Source organism: Aythya fuligula, chromosome 3, assembly GCF_009819795.1.
Source record: "Aythya fuligula isolate bAytFul2 chromosome 3, bAytFul2.pri, whole genome shotgun sequence".
In the NCBI taxonomy this organism is placed as follows: Eukaryota; Metazoa; Chordata; class Aves; order Anseriformes; family Anatidae; genus Aythya; species Aythya fuligula.
The window spans coordinates 57,310,164-57,332,019 of NC_045561.1; the positions used below are offsets into that span (position 1 = coordinate 57,310,164).

The 21,856-nt window shown below is 42.4% G+C and overlaps 1 protein-coding gene across 1 annotated transcript; it reads left to right on the plus strand.

The window, feature by feature from the left end:
- Nucleotides 1-18,415: 18,415 nt before the first annotated feature.
- On the plus strand, nucleotides 18,416-20,158 carry CITED2 (Cbp/p300 interacting transactivator with Glu/Asp rich carboxy-terminal domain 2). Its single transcript, XM_032185067.1, has 2 exons — nucleotides 18,416-18,593; nucleotides 19,254-20,158. The coding sequence occupies exon 2, from the start codon at nucleotides 19,261-19,263 to the stop codon at nucleotides 19,993-19,995; it is 735 nt and encodes a 244-aa protein (XP_032040958.1). The 5' UTR covers nucleotides 18,416-18,593; nucleotides 19,254-19,260; the 3' UTR covers nucleotides 19,996-20,158.
- Nucleotides 20,159-21,856: the final 1,698 nt, after the last annotated feature.

Here is a 21,856-nt window from a genome sequence, read left to right on the forward strand (position 1 = left end):
TCAATAACATGCCTCTCATTTTTCCTCCCCAGAGAAGATGTCATAGAAGAGGAAGCATGACCCAAAGGTCAACAGATTCATGCTCTGGCAATAAATGGAGGAAGCAGATTCCATAGTAATAGATTTCCAACTTAGATGTGCCCTGCATCCAGCCCCTCATCTGACCATTAGCTCAAGCTTCTCAGGTATCTCTAATTCAGTATTATCACAGATGGAGAGGAGACGCTCTTTTTGTTAACTAGGGAAAATATATTTATGGCTTTGGGATTTAAAGCTAATTCTTTATCTCACCACCCTAAACATATCAAAAAGCAGCACAGATCAAAGGACAAGAGCTTTGCACTGTTCTGTATAGGAAACAGGAGAACATGCACATTTTGTTCCAGCGGGAGCTCTAGACAGTCTCTAAGGTGTGGCACCATGACGAGCATTTTGCTATGAGCTAATGATGAGGTTTTAAAAGCATAAATCTACTGAAAGGAAAGGTTACAAATGCCAAGTTGCTATTTTTCAGCTTTTTGGACATCTAGAATCAGCTTAAGAAAGGATCTGTAATAAAAGCAGCGCACTCTCCCTCCACTGACTATAATTTTAAATGGCTCACTAAAATTTAAAAAAAAAAAAAAAAAAAAAAAAAAAAAAAAACCTGTTCATACCAAAAATGCTATTCCTAGAATTACATTGGAGTGCTGTGACATTACAATATAAATTATATCCTCACAGGAGTATTAGAAAAATGGGTAATTAAAAATGCCAATTTATACATACATGAAACACATTTTTATTGCTAAAATGAAGTGCTTATTATAGAAACCAATTATTAAGCTATATCACGCTTTAGATTTTATGAACTAAACCTACAAACAACTTGGGTGCCTAACTCCATCTTTAGGTATCTCACATTAACATTTCAGCATTACCTCAATCCACAAATCCCTTCCAATTGCTGCTTAAATTTGAGGGGAGAGTAGGATATCAACAGGTATCCACAGGCCAGATTGTGAAACTGCTCAAAGCCCTACCTCATGCTTAATCCTTGCTGGAAAACTCACTTTCAGCATTTTGGGGGAAACTAAGAGGGAGCAGCAGGGTCAAGGCACACATCTGTCAGGATTAGGGCACTTGAGTGTATATTGGGAAATACACTCTGAAACTCCTCTCTGCCTGATTCATTGAATGAACTTGAACCCATTCTCCTGCTTCTCTGGGAAGTGGCCAAATGTCAAAGCTATTCAGTGTTTTGAGAAAATCTGTCTCAATCTGTCCTGCTATAGCCGTTCCACTTTGTATAAACATTTGTACAGTTATTGGAACACATGTGAATCTGGGTCTCCCATATGACCACTTTAACCAGCAGGTTAGTCTCACAAGGTCCCTTTCCCAATGAAGAAGAACAGCTTCAGTAGAAGATACTTGCCCAAAAATACACCACAGCCTCAGATATTGGAAATCAGTGTTCATATGTTGCTCCAAATCAGACCAAATACAAATCTGAATATTGGCCTGCATTTTGTGTCCTCCATCACAAAATAAAACAAATTTTAAAATTAAAAATAAAATAATAATATAAACAATATGATATAAGCCTGTGATGCACTATCTTTCAAGGCATTTCATATTGTTTCATGAGAAATTATATACTAAAGTGAGCTCCAGTCAAAGTTTTGAGTAGGAAAAGCAAATCATTCAGGCAGCGGACCCTACCAACCCAACCAGACATAGAAGCAGGGCAGTGATTTCTTGGTCTGAGCACCAAAAGGCAGGGAGAAGGGGGCAAAGTAGTATTGGTCACACCCAGAGTGAGCTAAGTGTGGGCAATGAGCTCTCCACAAAATGGTACACAGAAGAGCTTGAATAAAAGAATGCAAGAGCCAGCTTGGGAGACAGCTCAGGTATTTAAAAATATTCCCTTAGCACACCAACCCACCTCCAGATTGATTCTGTTTCCTATCAGCCCCAGCTTAAGAGACTCTCATGATGGTAACAAGAAGACGTTATCCTGGAGTACATTGAACCATCCCAATCTTTAAAAGCTGTCTAGATAAGCATTTGTCAGCAGCCTTAGACTAGAAATACTTTGCTTTAAATCGAGAAAATTTAACCCAAGCTTGCCCTGAGCAAAATAAGCCATTTAGTGACAAAGGGTTAGGCTCTGTGAGCTTATCCTTTCCCAAGATAAAGGAATAAATCTACTTCCTCACACCTCTAGCCAACACAGATAGCTGCACAGATAGCCAACACTAGACACCTGCAAGTGTCTAGTAAAACACCTAATACAAAGCCTAAGGCTGAACATACCAGGCAGCAACAGTAAGAGATGCCCATTTTAGTGATCCACTCTCATGTTCGTGGTACTGGGTACTGTTGACGATGGAAGGTGGGTGGGTGTGGGTGTGTGTACCTGGCAGTGAAAAATGAAGTCATTCTCAAATACCTATTCATTCCCTGTCAAGAGAGTATTATTATCCACATAGAAAAGACAGGCAATTACTCATCTGCTCTGAGGTCTCTCTTGTGTAGAGCACTATTCTGTGACCACCCTCACATTAAATTTGGGCTTGTCTACACATGGAGTTGTTCCTGATTAATTGTTCTTGATTAATGTCATGTGTGGCCAGAGCATTCACATGTGGCATTAATCAGAAATAGCTTTATGTGTAGACAAGCCCTTATTCACACTAGTAGTCCTGACAAGATCAGCAGGAATGGCCCATGCCTGGCACCTCTTGAGGCAGATACTTCTAATGTAACATAACGTAACACGGTCCTCAGTCCCTGGCTCCAGCCACGAAACAGCCTCAGAACATATACCTAACCCAATGTGAAGCAGAGTCCTAGGTACTTTTCTTAAGCCGATGGCAGTTGCTTTTTACATAATGCTGTGAGCAGATGCTCAATTTGGAGACAAGTGTGTGAATGTTCTCTAATTGCTCTCTTCTGATGTACATCCCTGCCCTCAAAGAACTGGAGGGCTCAAATGACTCAGTTCCAAGCCTGTTCAAGCTTTGATGATTTTGCTCAGAGAGCAAAGAAAGGGGGAGGGAGGTGAGCTCACTCAGCTGACTGCCTAAAGCAGACTGAGGGAGCTTTTTCCTCACTACCAACCTACAAACTCATTTATTCCTAAATAGCCACTGAATCTTCCATGTTCCTTCCTTCTCTGCCCTGGTTTTATGTTCTTGTTCTCTCCAGTTCTTTTTTTCCCCCATGTTTCTGATGCATGGAGACAAACTTGTTCCTCAGCAAGTTTGTTTTGTTTTGTTTTGTTTTGTTTTCCAACCTGGTTCAATTACATATTGTATTATAGAGAGCCAAACTGTTGTTACTCCAAGTGCCACAATTCAAAAGTACTTTCTTGAATAATTATTTACTGTTTTGTTTTTGTTTTTGGTCTGCTGGGCACCTACTTTCAGTTCTGGCCGTGAACAGAATTTAAAGAATAATTCTCAGCAGAACTTATTAAACCAATGTCATCTGAGCACTCCAGTTTTCTTATTTATATACTCAAAACTAAAGTAGTACTTAAATTTACTAGCTGAGATAAAACACATTTATTTCAATGGAGACTCTATTTTGTGAATGTTTATTTTCCTAGTTCTATCCTAAAATGTTTCTATGTTTATGATGACTCAAAAACTGAACATTGATTTATACAAACTACTACTACTAATAATAATAATAATAGTAGTAGTAGTAGCAGTAAAGGGAACAGTTCAGTAAATAGAAATTGTCGTGCTATGACCTACATTTTCTTCCTTTTTGTAAATCTTGTTTGTAAAGTTTTGAGGTCTGAGTTTTTCTGGAGGTTTAGGGTGCAAAGGGGAGTTTAACTGCCTGTTTATTTCATAGTGTAAATGATACGTCTGTGTGTTAGATGTGACTTTGGAATTCTCTTTTAACAGTATATCACTTGTGTTAGACCAGGTGTTGACTGGTCAAATTACAGGAACACGAAGTATAATTTGTACTTGTCACGCAGGCAGCCCTTTCTTAAAGACATTAAGTACTATCTTTTTCACCTGATTCACTGAAAAAAAGATCTAAATGTGTGGTGGGCAGTTACACCCACCCAATGTGCCTCCACCCCCATCACCCCGTGGATGGTGCTTTGTTATCTGAGCACTGGAATCATGATGGACCCAGCTGGAAAATAAAGCAATGTGGGAGGAGTAGAGCTCTTAGAAACCATTCCTGGTTTTGTAAATAGGAAAAAGCAATTTTAATTTGAGATGATGTAGTTTCCAAGTGATTAAGCCAGAGAGAAAGATGACTTATTCTTCCAGTGGAATTGGAAGAGGCATGTAGTGAGTCCCTAATCCAAATAATGGGCCAGCCAGCCAGCCAGCCAGAGGTGCCAAAATTATATTATTTAAGTCTTAGACTATGTTTATCATTAGCCAGTAATTTGATAGCTGCAGATCAGTTGATCAAAGTTGTTGGTAGTTAGGCCTCCTATATCTGCAATTCAAGCAGTCTGGGGGACTTGCTTCAGACTAGGCTTAGTCCTGTCCCTCGAGCAGAGTGTGCATCCCCCCCACAGCTGATTAAATGTTATTCAAAGAACCAGTCACAGGCTTGGCTGTCAAAGTGTTGCTGGTGTACAAGCAGAGCAAATCTGGTTTAGTTTCTCTGAGAGGAAGTAAAATTTAGTTAGCACATACCAAAAACACTTTACAAACTAAACAAGAGCATGGTAAGCAGAGACAACTGGGGAATTAACTTCAAAACCGCATCACTGCTCCAGCCTGGAACACTGTACACAGCCTCAGGCACCTAAAAAAAATCTTGATTTCCAAAGCAGCAAAGTACCAACAGTACCCATGGACTGTTTGTCTTAAGAAATAAATATGTAACATTAAACTACATAAAAAGGCCAATTAATTAATATATATAGAGAGAGAGAAAAGCCTTGTACATTCTTTCTAATGTCTCATATGACAAATTACTGAATTAGAAAGTTCCGAAGAAGTGTTTAGAGCAAGGGACTGGAGGCCAAATATTTAGGCCAAAAGCTACAAAGGTCTAAGGGAGCCAGCAGCTGTCTAGATGGCGAGCTCACACGGAAATCACTCATTCTCAGTGAGATGCCTAAATAAATTTGTGCCTATTTCCTTTTCCACCAAACAAAGTAGGGCAAATAATTACAAATTTTCTGGGGTTAGATTAATGGTTCTCCACTTAGGCATTTGTATAATCATTTTGTACTTCATCACTTCAAATGCTAAAACAACTGAGAGACTTTCAGACTGTAGATAAATTAATACTACACATACTTTTTGTTTGTTATTCAGTGGATGCTGCATAATTTTTGCAACTATTGCACTTGCGCAACCCCTATTTCGGGCAATGTGTGCTTGTGTAGGAAGAAATGCTGTAGAAGCAGTCCCCATAATGCACTTATTGACAAGATTAATCCTCAGTTTTCCTTCAAACTCATTACAAGCTGCATCACCATTCCAGTGTTCTTAGATAGATTCTTTACATTTCTCAATATGGTGTTAACAAGAAGTTTTAAAACTTTATAAAACAAAAACTTGACTTTATTAAAAAATAAATAAATAAATCCCTTTCTCTCTCCCATATGTAGGACATTCCTCTTGGTGATATCTACTGTATTACAGAATGATTTCCCAATTTAAATCAAAATCAACAAAATTTATAAAATTAGATTGGAAAAACAGTAGAGAACATGTTAAAGTGTCAAGAATCATCAGGCATAAACAGTGCAGATACACTGCTGAATGACCTAACTTGTCATTTGCATCTTGAATGCCTAAGATATAATCTCCACTCTACATTGCAATTATTAGAGAAATAAATTAATTTATTGGCTTCAAGGATGTTGTGAGAGGAATAGAGGTGTGAAAAGAAGAAATCAAATTTTATAGAACCATTATTCCAAAAATAATTCAGAAAATAAAAATCCTATATGTGTAAGAAGAGGGTAAAGGGTTATGGAAGAGAACTGAATCACAGCAGTCAGTTAAAGAAAAAAAGTTTGTATTGCTAGAAGAGGGGCAATAAATTCCATTCCAGCTGGTTTGTTCTGTTTCACTGATCTTTGCCGTTTGATTTTATATTTACTGTTCCATACAGCAATTAGGAATTCTTAGCAGGCCTTGTAAGCAGTAGAAATTTAAATTAGATTACAAAAAGAACCTCAAAAGCAAAGCAAGATTTTAAATATATCATTGAAACCAACTGCAAAATTCTTTTATCACAAGGGGGAAAACTAATGCTTTTTAAGAATGCCTTAAAATGAACCCAAAGGAGTATCACTTATTTTCAGCATGTCAGATTTGTCAGGTCTTGACTGAGGTTAACATGAAAGCAAATGTAAAAAGTTTTAAAAATTTTTGTTCACCAGACTAGAACACCATGAACCAAAAGCTTTGGGAAAACAAGTTGATACCAACAGTACCAGCCGCTGAGTATGTATATGCCCAAAGCATATACTATTGAGGGAACAGAATGAGGAAATGCTGCTTCTCTTCTTTATGCTACCTGGAATCAGGGTATCAGGATATGTTTTACTTGATGGGATCCGCATCCTATAATGCAGCTGCTCCACTTCATTTAAGCCAGCAAAATAGGTGATCCAACCTTCTCTCAAGCCACCAGACTTCCATTTCCCTCCTGCCCTTGGAGGCACAATGGTCACATTTTGACTAGAATCACAGCTGTGCTTGCATATTTAAACCTCTTATCTTCTGCTAGAAAAAGCCAGCAAGTAGTAAACAAAGCAACCTTCAAAACTGCAATGTCTGCCAATTGGGGCACAGTGGCCTTGTCTATATAAGTTTTTTTTCTAGCATCTCTCAGGACTGACAAGGCCAGCCTAACCCCATCTGTATCAGCAGTGCTTGGGAGTACAGCTTTAGATGAAGTTCCCTAGCTGCCCGTATTTTAAACACTGCCATTGAGACTTCATGGCCTGACACTGAAGTGCTAAATTTGCTAAGGTCAAAAAAAAAAAAAAAAAAAAAAAGACACTAAAAAATCCAACACTACCACCAGTAAAAAGAAAGTAAAAATCTCTTAGGGAAGATTAAGCTTGTCGCCTAATTTTAGAGCACCTTTTCTTTCCAGTTGCTATTCTACTTCCAATGGATTGTCACAGGTCTATACTACTTTCTGCCTTTATTTTTCGCACTGGGTGATCATTTGAGCCCTCCTTCCTCTTTTTATTTTCCATTAATTTTCCATTCTCTATACCTATGAAGAAGAGTTTGGAAAAAAAAAATATAAAAAAAAAAAAAAAAAAAAAAAAAAAAAACGTAAATCATACTGCTCCTCTTACACAAACCTGTCGATTTGGTGATCCTGACTCCTGGCTTTGGGAGCAAAATAATGATCACTAGTGTGAAACAGAATCATAACAGCGAGGCCCCAAGAGGAGGTTTTGGCTTTGCATTACATTTTACCCTCACAGCCCTTGGTGGAACACCTGGCCTGATGGGGGTCTGCAATAACCCTGGGGCTGCAGACCCAGCCTGGCCCTACCTGGGGTCAGTCCAGCCCTTTTCCCTCTCCCCACAAGGCCCCTGCAGGCCCTAGACGTGCCTCCCCTGCCCTCCAGGCCACAGCAGCACAGTGAGGGGCAGAGGGAGGCGAGCAGGCAGGCAGTGGGCCACTGAGGGGACCAGGACAAAGGGCTGGAGGTGAATGTGCCCCACAGGGAGTGATAGCTGCTGAGTGGCCTGCATCAGAATTAGCTGTACAAGCATGGGACCCTTGAGTTAAAAGCAAACCCTCAGCCAGCTCCAAACTGGGATGTGAGTACTTGGATATGTCCTTGCTGAGAAAGCCTAATTTCTCAATTTTATTTTATTCCTGATACTCTCAAGTGGCTGAGAGAATTGCTTCTGAAAACATTTTTACTCACACAGAAGCAATCAGGCCTTTGGGTGAATTCAGTTTACAAAGCAGCCCCCCTTTGCAGCAGCACTGCAGTAAAATGTTCCTGAAGCTCACCTGCCTTGGCAGGACACTGGAATAACAACACCCTTGGCAATGAAAGCCTCTGGGTCAACCAAGAGTTTGTAAAACCAAAGAAGGTTTTGGTCAATGACCTTTGGATTTTGGAGCAACTTTGTGAAGTGATAGCAAAATGTGAGATAATGAGTAATCAAAGGAAGTTATTTAAACAGACAAAGGCTTTCAATAAAGACCTTTCACAGAGGACTACCAAAGAAAGCTAGTTTACAGGAGCAGAAGAGGTAACATCCTGCCAGTGGTGGATGCAAATCTAGCACACAGGACCAGAGTAGGAATAATTGTTCAGTCCTCTTCAAAAACGTTAGTGGGGTACCCCATGGATCAATACTAACCATGGTGTTTTGCAACACACTTCATGAGGACCTACCAGAGAGGTTAGATATGTAGGCATGGCAGGCAAGATGAGGCTGGCGGATGGCAAGGCACCTGAGAAAGTCTTGACAAAGCCAAATTATCAAGGAATGCCATGGCAGATGGGATGTAGTGTAGATAAGTGCAGAGTAACATGCCATGGAAGGCATGATTTAAACTACTTGTATACACAGATGGGTTCTGAATTAATTGTAACCTTTCAACAAAAAGATTGAGGCATCAGTGCGGACAGCTTAATGAAGATATCTGCTCAGTGTACTGCAATAGTCAAACCCAGAAAACAAGCTGTAATAAAAAGTAAATAAATAAATAAAAATAAAAGACAGAAAAAGACAGAAAATACTGTAATGTGATTATGTAAAGCTATGATAGAAAGTTTCTTTTAAGTACTCTTAGAAGGATGAAGAAGAGAAACATGCCTACAAAATAAACCAAATGACCTTGCAGAGGTCAGTCCTTACAAGTGTTACATTATCTCCCCTGTTACTGACTACTGGGCATCTTAGGCTCTCAGCATCTTTACACAGCAGAATCATAATTTTTGAAGAAAGACTACAAGAAAGTTTATACAGTGAAGGATGGAACAGACATAGCATATATCTTGTTCAATAGTAATAAAACATTCAAAAGGACATAGTTTATCAATGCAACATATAACTAATCTGTGGAAAACTAGTCATAAACTGTTATTATGGGAAAGAGTCTAGTTTACCACTGAAATATGGAGACACATACATTAAAAAAAAAAAAAAAAAAAAAAAAAAGCAGGAAATAGTCTTTCAGCTGATGTAAATTGAGTCAGTCCATCAACTGCTGTAATCAGCAGAACTGATTATACAAGCCAGGGAGGTACCATTTCATCTGTTGTTATAAAGAAAATAAAAATGACAAGAACCTTCATCTTACAACGTTCAAAACTCGACAAGGTTAAGACAGAAATCCCTCAGATTTACATCTCTATCAGTGGTGATATAACTAGCTAGTCACATTGTATTGTAGGTTTGTCTTCTCTGTTGTATGGCCATGAAGGAATCCTTCCCCAATTTATAGTATTGTTCAGTGCCTGATGCATTATGAGTTCTTTAGAAGACATTAGTGTTGGCACTGCTAGTAGGCAGATACTGAACTTACTGTACCAGCAGCTTTTTCTGTGCTGTGAGTACCTATCTTCAGGCAAAATATGTGTGACTGAATTTCAGATATCCTTTTAGCTATATGTTCTTTCTGAAATCAAGTTCCTTTGTGCTGTGCTAACAAAAACTGAGCCAGGGATAGCTAGCCATAATACATGAGCAGCAATGAACCTAATATTACAGTTAAAAATAGCATTAATCAGAGCTATACAATCAATTTAAGCCAGTATTAGTCACAGAGCTGTTTGTTTTATTCCACAAGCGACATAAATATTCTCAAGCAATCAAGTAGCCTTGAGATTTATACACTGAAGACAATGAATGAAACATTCATAAAACATTGTAAACTGGCAGGAGTTTTATCCTCAAATATGAGGACTTCCAGAAAATCTGTAAATGAAAATACAGAGTAGTGAATATTTCTCAGGCTCTTGGAGGAGTATAAGCTATATGTATACAGTTAGTAGTCTTCCTGCCCTGACATGGGACTGGTAAGTAGAGGTGTGAAGAGCAGGCAATATCAGGAGGTAGAAGGGTAGGTCAGCCTCATACTTTGAGGAAATATTTCACCAAAGATCTTGAGGAGAACTTCAGACATACATAAAACACATATTCTGTCACTGCACACCTTCCATAATAGAGAAAACTACAGGATATTTGTTTTATTGTATGTGAAGTTATAGTCAGGGAAAGTGGATTTAACATTTGCTGCATGAATGGAAATTGGTTATTGGGGTGTCGGAGTCTGGAGGGAAGAAAGAGGTTGTGGACGCAGTTATGTAAAGTTATCAAAGGTTACAACTTCACAATCATGGATAATATGTTGTTGAACTTCTGCAACTTGCTGGGTGAGAAGGTTTTTGGGGAGAAGGTGTTGCATGTAGCTGCAGGAAAGGGGCTATTCTGAAGGAAAATTTCTGTGATCTTCCTGGGCAAGAGCTATGAGGATTGAAAGTCTGCAGAGATAATTCACCCTGGAGCAGAAAGGAAGCAAAAGCCTCCAAAGAGTCTTGCAGGGATAATCAGTAAGAGGCCCTAGGAACAGAGTACTTAGGACACAGGGAAGGCCAAGAAGGGTGGAGAGCATTTTGTCCTGCTGCTTGAGCAGGAGTGAGTGCTGCAAGGAACTGTAGCCAAGAGGTTTTTGGAAAAGAACTTTAGTGTGATATTCAAAGCGGCCAGGTGAACCTTGCCTCCACCGAAGCTTATGATGATAATAACTTTCTACTGACATTAAGGTTGCCAGACTCATGATCCAAAATAAAAGCAGCAAAATAGGATAGCTTTACAATCTTTGACATCAAATATCCATGGCCACAGTAATAATATTCACATGTTCACACCAACAAGATCTCCACTAGGCATTTTCTAGGAGGGGAGTCTTATTTTTTTCCATTTTATAGAAAGACAAAATAGGGTGTGTTTGAGACTTTCACAAGGAGAAAGGAATTTAGGTGCTTAAGACTGAATTTCATTACACTGCTGTAATTGGGAAGGTGGAGGAGAGGGGAGGAGAACAAATACCCTGGCTCCTGGTCTGTTGGTGAAACCACTAAACAGGCTGCTAAAGGGCTTCTTTTCCTTTCTGATTACATATCAGCATTTGAATCCATCAGCTTCTCCTTTAAAAGGAAAAGACTGTGTGCTCAATTCTAGAGTAATTAGGTAGTTGGTATTATGCACTGGAGCTGTAAAGTGCTAATTTATGTAAAAGGCTGTAGCATTATTAGTAGCATTATTAGTGCTTGAGTATGATATCATCAGGCTGACGCACAAAAACAGCAAAGTGTGAAAAATCCTGTACATCTGCTGTGCCTTCCTAAAAACATCCTAAAGCCAAATTAATCAGTATAAAATATCAGTGTATCATAAATTTGCAGAAGCCATGAAGATATGCCTGATAAGAAAAGAAGGTTAATCTCTGAGATTCTAAATAAGCAGCTAAGAAACTTGGATTTTGACTAATTTGGGGAAATAGACTATTTTGAAATGTTTACATTTATTTTGTTGATATTTCATTGTTTTCCAGGCTTTCAGCTGACTTACACTGTACACATTTCAGAGCAAAACTTGAAAGGTACTGAAATTGGGTCTGTTGCTTCTGAATCCCACAGCCCACGAAACAGCCACTTGCACAAGTGGAAACAGCCCTGGCTGGTGCCAACCAAAATGAAAGGCTGAGGGAAAACAGGAAGTAATCCGCATAGAAAGCGTGTAACTAATCTTGAGAGGAATAGCAGCGAGCCTTGTCTGCAGCAAGCATTCAGGAAGGGAGAAGCCTAGATAGGCATCTTCTACACTGAGAATGGCCTGTCTGAGCAAGATTAACCCTTGCCACAGAGAACAGAGATAAGATATCACTGTTCCAGAGAAAGACGATGTGAAGTACTGGATTGAGATGAGACCCAAGTTGATATATAAAGACTAAAAATAGAGGTTTGGGTTACAGGTTTTCAACTAAAGTAATGCAGTGTAAATCCACTGAAAAGATGGGTCATACTGGAATGATTCATGGATCCCTCATGCTTGTAAAAGGAAACGAAACTAGAGAAGGTATACACGAATAAAGTTGCCTAAAATGCTGAATGAGATGAGGTTTACTGCTTATAAATTCTCCTGAACCACTGCGTATTCTTAAAGGCCTGGAATGAATGCTGTTGCCATTACCACATAGTACACACATTACAATTATTTAATTTAGGAGAAAAACATAATCAAATCAAAGGAGAAAATGTAACTGAAACTGCAACTGTCTGCTGACTATGTGCTACACGTGACCAACACCACAGCTGCTTGTAACCCTTTATTGTCATGGGGAGGATTAAACTTCCCTATTTATTTAAATAAAATTAAAAATGGCAAGGATGCTGGAGAAGCCTTAGTGACCACTGTGATTATACTATAGAATTACTTGCTACATACTACAATGCAGATTTAACACATATTTGTTTGCTGTGTACTGAGCTCTTGTAGAGTCCCATGGGAGTCAGTATTTCTCCTGTGATTTAGAAAGATTCTCCTGCATATGATACCATGAGGTCCATTAAGCATTCCTAAAGTATGTGCTTACCCAAATCTAAATTGATGTTCAGTATAGTAACAGAACATTTGTCTTGTATAAACATTATGTTAATTCTACTAACATTTTCTTCATTTCAGAAATATTGAAAGTGTAAAGGGAAAATGTAGACTTAGAATAAAGGCAATAAAATAATACAACTAGATTTTAGATTGGATAGTATTAGATTCCAGGCCAGAGACTCACACAGATCAGTGCCTCATGCATACTGTTGTGCTGTAAAGATGCAACCACCTGGAAATCCAGCCCCAAGTATAAACCATCACTGTCTTTAAGTTGCATCAATTTGGTCAGTTGGTGGTATGAGAAGTTATATTTTGTCACCTTTACTCATACTGAGAAGTGTCTTACTTCCTGCATAGACTCACTGATTTTAAACACAGTATTTCTATGCAGATGCAAGAAAGTAAAGTAACTGTGAGAAATGTTCTGCCTAAAAAATGTTGTTGTTGATCTGCCTAAAAAATGTGTACAAATGTATCCTGGACTGGGACCTATATTTGTAATCATAAACATTTTTCTTTTTTTTTTTTTTTTTTGTAAAATTCCAATTCATTCTAATAATAAACTTCAATTATTCAGTGGACTTCAAATAAATTACTTGTCAACTATGAGTTCAATTAATTACAGAATGTACGCAGTGAACACTTTAGGTGTAATCATCCAGGTCTAATACATACTTAAAAGTATGTACTCTGCTTTCTAATAATTTTTAATTAAATAAAATATTTAATTCTATCTAAACATTTTTAAAAGCCTTTGTTGACCCAAAACAGTATTATTATTAGTTGGCTCAGTCACCAATGGAACAAATGGAACAAGATTATGTGTCTACAGCCTTGCTGGTGACTGCTTTTAATCTCTGTGCTTAATTTGAACCTGGTATCATTTGGTTTACTACAGAAGCTACTGCCACATTTCCAAAGGTACATGAACATTTTCCTTTTGTTATTTCTGTTATTTGGTTATTTCTGGATTTTTTTTTTTTTTTTTTTTTTTTTTTTTTTTTTGTACTTCCCACTGATACCCAAAAGTAAAGAGTAGCAAAAAAATCCATGTTGGGGTTCTGTGTGACAGAACAGAATGAAGTGATTCTTCATCAATTATAGATGTATTTATGTGTTTATTTTTTGTATTCTCTTGGACCTCTTCATGAAATAATGTTCTTAGTAAGTATTCCTATGTTTTCCAGAATTTTGTTTTCAAAGAAAATACCTTGCAATAAAATTACACTTATGGACGAGCCTCAGCAATGATTACACAGTCTTGAAGCACTGCACTGAGAGGGCGTAACAGTAAAACAACAGAGCCTATCACCAAGACTTTCTCACATGAATAAAACAACTTGGATGAAAGGTGCAAAGCCACATTCATTGTCACCAATATAAAATATACCAGCATATTACTATCTTGAGCCATCTAAACAAACAGGAAATGGTGAGTGGAGAGAGAGCAACACAATTTGCATAGCCCATATTCCTTTATTTAGAACACTGCTTTGATGACTGCATCTTCAGTTCCTGGCACACAAACATGGGATGCGAGCCCATGAAACCCTCTAATGTACTCCCAAATGGCTCAGCAAGTTCCTTGCTCCATGTAATTCTTTGCTTTTCATAAAGATTTGTTGCTAACAAACAGGATGGTAACCACTGTTCTCAGCAGAGTAACCTCTTCTAATCAGCACAGTGATCGATTACCTCGTGAAGCCTAGCAAAGAGAAAATGAGCCCTGTGCTGACTAATGGAGAGCACATGCTCTGCTCCTCCCTACCCTGCCACCCACCTTCCCACACTAGCCAGCTGTGGGGAGGATGACACAAATTTTCTGTTGCTTTGACATCATTCCAGTAATTCCTTCTAACATAAGTCACCATCAGTGCGGTCATTACAGGTACATCACCTCACCAAACTGCAGCCTTCCCAAGAAGAAAAGGCTGCTAGAATAGGAGGGTTTATGCTGAGCTATGTAGAACGACTGGCTGGTGCCTGGAATCAGCATTGGGAATTGTGATGGCTTTAGGAAGCTCGTATTGAATGAATTTAACTGCATTAATACTATGTCTTCTACCATAGTCTTGACTTTGGTGCTTGACAAACAGCAGAACTTGCCAAGGTCATTCCTTCCCACCTGGATACTTGGAGGATCTCATGCCCAGGCCCATAGCTAACCCCGTGTCTGCCCTTCCCCCCAAAACCATTTAAGAAGAATAGGTCTCTCAGTAAAGCATGTCAGAAAAAGGAACCCGCCTCCTAGTCAAAAACCCTGTGTTTTCACCCCACAGACAATAAACCCACTGTTCTCCTGACAAAGGCAACTCCAGGGGAGAAAAAAAAAATGCATTTTGAGAGACTGAAACAGATTTCTGTGCTTCCTGGGTGCCCATCTGGAAGAAACTTGTCAAGTTCATTGTTTTTCCTAGGGATGGGCAGTGAAACGCAGCAGGCACCCTTGGAGCTGGTAGGGCAAGGAGCTGGGACCCTGCTGTGCCACAGTTGCCCCAGGGAAGGGCGGGATTGAAGGAAGCAGTGACGAGGTCAGAAGTAAGAGCAGCCAGAAAATCATGGCTTGTCATCTCAATAGAATAGCTTAATCATTTCTACAGAAGGGGCATTTCTTCCAGGATATCATTCTAATATAAAATTTCCTATCAGATAACCCTAGCAGATGTCATGAACTAGGTTTTCCTGACTGCTTTGTGTCAGCGTGGGAGGGAACACACAGAAACTCACATCCAGGGGTGATGTGGGAGAAACAAGTCACAGAGAGTTACAGATTATATTTTCAGAGTTGCAAACAACAATTTAGAGATCCAAATCCTTCCAAAGCTCATTGCTCTGTATTCCCAGTTCCAGTGACAGATCCCTAGAACCACAAGTATTCAGTTGACTTGAACATTTCCAGTGAATACCTGGAAAAACACCATCTGGGATTCTCCTTTATAATTTTCCTTTCTGTTCCACCACGCGCTGCAGGCCTGGAAGGAGTGAACTGGGCCACATCCGGAATCCATCAATTCCTGTGTGACCTTCTCATCTAAAATGTTAACACCCAACTGAGGATCCATCTTTTCCTCATTTTTCCATTTCTGTGTTTGATAGTTCTCAGGGATTCTTCCTAAATGTGCATAGAAGCTGCATTTTGCTTTCAACTGCACTCTGTGTCTTCACTGAGGAGCATCAATGTGAACTGTCTGCTTTCATTCCCACCCCTGGCCACCTCCAGAGTTTTCCTGATACGCACTGCCCTGCTTTCTTGTTGTTTGCCTGAAGAACCAACTCAGTTGTGCAGATGACTCTGTGGACTATGGGTGACAATATTGCTTTAAATAACTGTGGCTCGGGTCGGGAGTGGCAAACAGAGGAGATTCAGAGCTTGCTACCAGCTCCGTGGTGATGGGCTCATGCTTTGTCCTGCATTCCCTTAGCCGCCTGTCACCAAGTGATTTCCTGAATGGCTGTCACCAGCCATTTCCTGGAAAGCAACCAATTGATTGTATTCCCATTTTGCTATGGCCATAAAGCCTGTAACAATGAAAAACTTGGCTCGTCTTGCACCACTGTGCTGAGCCTTATCTGGACCACATTGCAACCCCCAATGAAGAAAGCTCCATCCTGCCTGCTTCTTTGCATACGGGCTGTAAATACCTGGAGATATGTTTTATATGAGTGAGGTGCCATGGAGGCTGTGACATGCATACTATTGCTTCTGGCAGTCTCTTGCCAATTCTCCATAACTCACTTTGGCATCTGATACCACCTTCCAACATCTGAAAGCTGAAAATAGGAAATGGCATTTGCAGGGCTGTGATATGATGTGTGCCTGGCTTTAAAAAGGATCTCAAACTCAAAGCATGGGAGAGCAAAAAGGCATACCAATATCACCATGGATATGTGACATTAAACAAACCACTTGTCATGATACACAGCTGACTACTTGCCAAATGGAACGGGATCTTCTTATTATTCATTGTTTTGCCCTGTAAAACCTACACAACATTGAGAAAGAAAAATCTCCAGAAAGGTAGTGTCACTCTTCCGACCACCCCTAGCCAGACTGCAGGCCCTGGTTCAGTAGGTGCCTTCCCAAAAGTGTACTTACTCACAGGCATCAGAAGACCAAAACATGAAATCATGGTGGGCATTGTACGTAATCCCTGCAGGAAACAGAGCTGCAGAATGAAGTCACTTCCTTGAGGTAACTCTGACACTTGCAAAGCTGCCTGTCCTCCAAAGGTTCTAATTCCATCCTTACCGTGCCTCACAGCTGGGGGCTCAGTGGGGTGTTTTTCTGGTATCTTGTATGCATGAGGATTGCAGCAGCCATGCAGGGGATTGTCCCTCTCCTCTCCTCCATCACACCTCTCTGCACTCAGGAACCCAGCTCTGCCTCCACCACAGTGGACATGAGCTGGAGTTACCCCTCCTTTTGGTTTCACCTCCGTAATTCACTGTGGCCAGGTAAGGGCCCAAAAGGGGGCAAGAGGGCTGCCGTGTGCCCAGCATCTCCAAGGATCCCCTTTGCCCTTACTGATGTCTCCCCCCAGAAACTCTGTGCATGTCCTCCACTGCTGTGTCCTTGCACAGCACGTGGAGGGGCAGAAACTCCAGCCCAGCCTTCATGATGGCTGCTTTGACCTCTAAAGACGAGCCTCGTGTCCGGGGATGGTGTCCTGCCTACCGCTTCCCCCTCCTTGTTCGTTTGGCAGAGGACAAATGAAAAAGGGGGAAAGCAGAGAGGGGGAAAGCCAGATGAAGATGCTATTGAAAATAGGACAACACCCAGCTCATCCGTGCAGCAGGCCTGCCCCCATCTTCTCGGCTACTTCAGCACGGCCGCCCTTGAGAGGAGCTGGTGGCCTTGGGGCGAGAGGCGCACGGTGCAGGAGCGCTGATGGCGGGGGCATTTGGGACAAGCGTGTCCCTGGTGGGGCAGCACAGGGCAAGTCTCGCCACAGCACTGCGGGGCACCACATAGGTGGCAGGGCCGTGCCCAGCCAGGACGAGCACGTTTACAAAGCCCTTCCCCACGGTCTGTATTATCTTATTTTTCCTGCCAACGCAAGGAAACAATTCACAATAAGAAGCCTCACAAAGCCGACCACAGCCCGCACACCTGGGGCAGCGGCTAAATTGCGGCCCAAAGCCGGGAGAGGAGGCAGGCAGGGCCGGAGGGGCTGCGTGTGCCCGCACCCCCTCGCCTCCCGCATGCGGCGCCCGCGGCTGTGGAAAAAGGTGGATCTCGGATCTCGCCGCCGGGAGAGGGGCCGGCCCCGGGGAGCACCCACGGGGGTCCGTGGGGTCCCACGGCGCTGGGGCCGGGCACCTGGAGGCCGGGATGCCGCCGGGAGCGGGGGCAGCGCCGGGCGCGGGGAGCCCCGCGGGGGCGCCCGGCCCCACGCGTGTCCGCGGCCGGGGGGTGGCCGTGAGCGGAGCGGGGCCGGCGGGCAGCGCCCTGCGCCGGGGCTGCGCTCCGGGCCGCGGAGCCCCGCTTTGTTCCCGGGGGGAGGCGCCGAGAGGGGCGAGGGCGACCCGCAGGCACACACGTGTGGCCCAGGCGAGGAGGAGCGGGGCCCTTTGGATGCCGTCCAGCCCCGCCTGGCCCCTTCCTGAGCCTCCCCGTGTGCGTGTGTGTGTGTGTGTGTGTGTGTGTGTGTGTGCCCTGCGAGTGTGTGTGTGCTGGGTGTTGTTTCTTTTTTTTTTTTTTTTTTTTTTTCCCTCGCGTGCTCCAGGTTTTACTTCTGGTTGCCTGTAAGGGTTTTGCTCCTCCCTTCTGAAATCCTATATTAGCTGTGGCCAAAGCTGGGTAAGAAACACAGCTCATTGTTGGCAAGTGCCGATGAGCCTCGCCGAGGAGTGAAAAACAGCTTTGGGGCTGCGGCAGCGGCAGCGATAATATCACCATCACGTAAGCGCCGAGGAGAGAGCCAGGGAAGCCCTCTCTATGCTGGGTGACTTTTACTGACTGATTTCACCGCCACCTTTGAAGCAAAAGAAGAAAGAAGCCGGGAGGTGAGTGCGGAGGTTGTGTAGCTGGTGCTGTGTGTCCCTTTTGTGTGCAACAGGAAAACGGGGACCGGTTAAATACCCGAGGAAAGGTGTTTCTCGGCTGCCTGGCTCAATCTCCTTATCCGTGCATTCTGGTATTTTTTTTTTTTTTTTTTTTTAATCGGGACTTAATTGCAAAAGTTGCTGCCAGCGGCTAGGTGGGACTTCCTAATTCCTTGCTCGTTGCCTGCAAGTTAGCAAGAGTGCCTTTTAAAAACGCTGCCTTCGCTGACAAATCCGGGGGGCTCGGCAGCGTTTTGGACGTGGCCGGGAGGAGGCGGCTGTTGCCGTATGCAACACTTCCCGCTGATAGGTATGCACAAGTTGAAGTGGGAAGGCGTGCTGCTGGCTGGATGAGCCGAGGGGACCGGGCTTTTCGTGCCGCGGGCTCCTCTTCCTTTTTCGTTTCTCCCTTTGTGCTCCACGGCGGAGTCGCGGTAGGAGGTTTTTTTTTTTTTTTTTTTTTTTTTGCTCTCCCTCCCGCCCCCCCTCCCCAAAGCGAGGACGGCGGCACCGGCGCGGTCGCTTCTGCCAGGGCCAAGCTAGCCGCAGCGGGTCCGAGAGCGGGCGGCTGGATGTCCGAGGGGGCGCTTTCCTTAACCCGCTCGCTCGCTAACTTTCCAGGTGGGCGATGGCAGAGCACATGATGGCCATGAACCACGGGCGATTCCCCGACGGCTCCGGCGGGCTCCACCACCACCCTGCGCACCGGCTGGGCATGGGGCAGTTTCCCACCCCCCATCACCACCAGCAGCAGCAGCACCAGCAGCAGCAGCAGCAACAGCAGCAGCCGCACGCCTTCAGCGCCCTGATGGGCGACCATATACATTACGGAGCGGGGAATATGAACGCGAGCGGCGGGGTCCGGCACGCCATGGGGCCGGGCGGCGTGGCCGGGGGGCACCCTGCCGGCAGCATGCCGCCCCCCGCCCGCTTCAGCGGCTCCCAGTTCCTGGCCCCCCCCGTGGGCAGCCCGGGAGGGCAGCTGAGCGCCAGCATGCAGCTCCAGAAGCTGAACAACCAGTACTTCAGCCACCACCCGTACCCCCACAGCCACTACATGCCGGACTTGCACCCCGGCAGCCACCAGCTGAACGGCAGCAGCCAGCATTTCAGGGACTGCAACCCCAAGCACGGCGGCAGCGGCAGCGGCTTGCCGCCCGCCGTCCCCCACGTCCCCGCGGCGATGCTGCCGCCCAATGTCATAGACACTGACTTCATCGACGAGGAGGTCCTCATGTCCTTAGTCATCGAGATGGGGCTGGATCGCATCAAGGAGCTCCCCGAGCTGTGGTTGGGACAGAACGAGTTTGACTTCATGACAGACTTCGTTTGCAAACAGCAGCCCAGCAGGGTGAGCTGCTGATTCATTTAAAACAAACAAAGGACTTTCTATCGGTGTGAATGAAAACATTCCCCTAGACGCGGTGTCTCACTTTTCAGTGCTTGAAAAGGTGAGAATCTGGAAAGCAAGAGTAAACTATGCGCTTGTATAAATTCTTTTTTTGTTTTGTTTTTCTTTTAATTGCTGCCACTTTTTTTTTTTTTTTTTTTTTTTTTTGTAGCTTTGACATTCACGTCCCCCTCCCATAGTAATAATTTCTAGCGAACTCTGCCTTTTTACATTGTTCGCCCCCTCCCCTCCTCTCTCTTTATTTCCTCGCAGTAACATGCCCATAATTCCCACAGTGCTGAACTGTTAGATATTAATCTTGGCAAATTGCTTAATCTTGTGGATTTTGCAAACGATGATTTCCACTGACTTGAACTGCATTCAAATTCTGAGTGAACAGGGAAAAAAATCACATTAGTTGGTTGCATGAACTTTGAAGGGCAGATTCTACTGCACAAATGCTGCCATCTTGCTTAATTTTTAACTATGCATTGCAGTGCAACTAATAATTTTCTTTTTTTTTTTCCAAATATGCTCAACTGGAAGCTTAACAGATGTGGGCCAAACCTTTCCAGATCAGGAAAAGTAATACTGTTACTTAAAAGTCTGCTACCCATTCCCCCTCCCCCATATGTACAGACAATAATATGGTGTGGATGGAATGCTGACTAGTGGCAAACATTTCACAGGTCTTTTTTTTTTTTTTTTTAGTTAGATTTATTTTGTTTCTGTCTTCAGCATTTTGACACTGTGCTAATATAGTTTATTCAGTACATGAAAAGATACTACTGTGTTGAAAGCTTTTCAGGAAATTTTGACAGTATTTTTGTACAAAACATTTTTTTGAGAAAATATTGTTAATTTATTCTATTTTAATTTGCCAATGTCAATAAAAAGTTAAGAAATGCTTTAGTTTTTCTAGAAGTCATTTACCAGTATTTTTCTTCAAAATTCTCCCCACTGTCCCTGGTAAGTAGAGCATCTATCTGTACTACCATGTCGGTGTTCAAAAAGACATTCCAACATATAAAGTATACTACGCCCATATATATGTCATGGTGAACTCAGTAGGTGAGCGGGATTTAAACATACTTACAGCATAAAGCCTCATACGTAACATTGTAATATGCCTGTCAGTGTGGTTTTATGAAATTTAAAGTTGCTGAGGTGCAACTTTTGTGACTTGCCAACATACTTGCTTTAAATGTAGTTGTCCAGAGTTATGATGCATAAAGTATTTATTATATTTATCTATTAAACTTGTAATTTTATAAATCTGCTTTCATTTATATAGTAGATTTTGTTCTTTTGTATATTTATTATCTCACCTGGAAGAACTATTTAAAGAAAATGAGTGTTTAATATACAGTAAGTATTTGTAACTTGGGAAAAGAGGGTGGTGGGCTTCCTCCTTTCTCTCTCCCCTGAGATAGTTAGCACAGAAGAGTGCAATCCAGATCTGCATCGCATCAGGACTACGTGTCATTTCTAGTGACTTAGGTGAAGGAGGCAGTAGCTAGCACGTCTTCCTAAAAGTATTCCACCATTGGACATCTCTAAAACCTTTCTCTGAGAAATTGCTACCAACTAACACCACTGAGACAAATTTATAAATATCTACTTTGAATATTTGGGAGAAAAAAAAAAAAGGCCCGTTATTATAAGGCAATTGACATCTTGTTCCTTAAGTGCCAACTGTTGCAGCCTTCTGGCCCCACTCAGTCCTTGGCAAAACTCCCATAGAAGTTATTACTTTAGTGAGGACTGCAGGATCGGGACCCTGATAATACACGTAATCCCATTTAGCCTCACTTCCCAAGCTCAATATAGGACC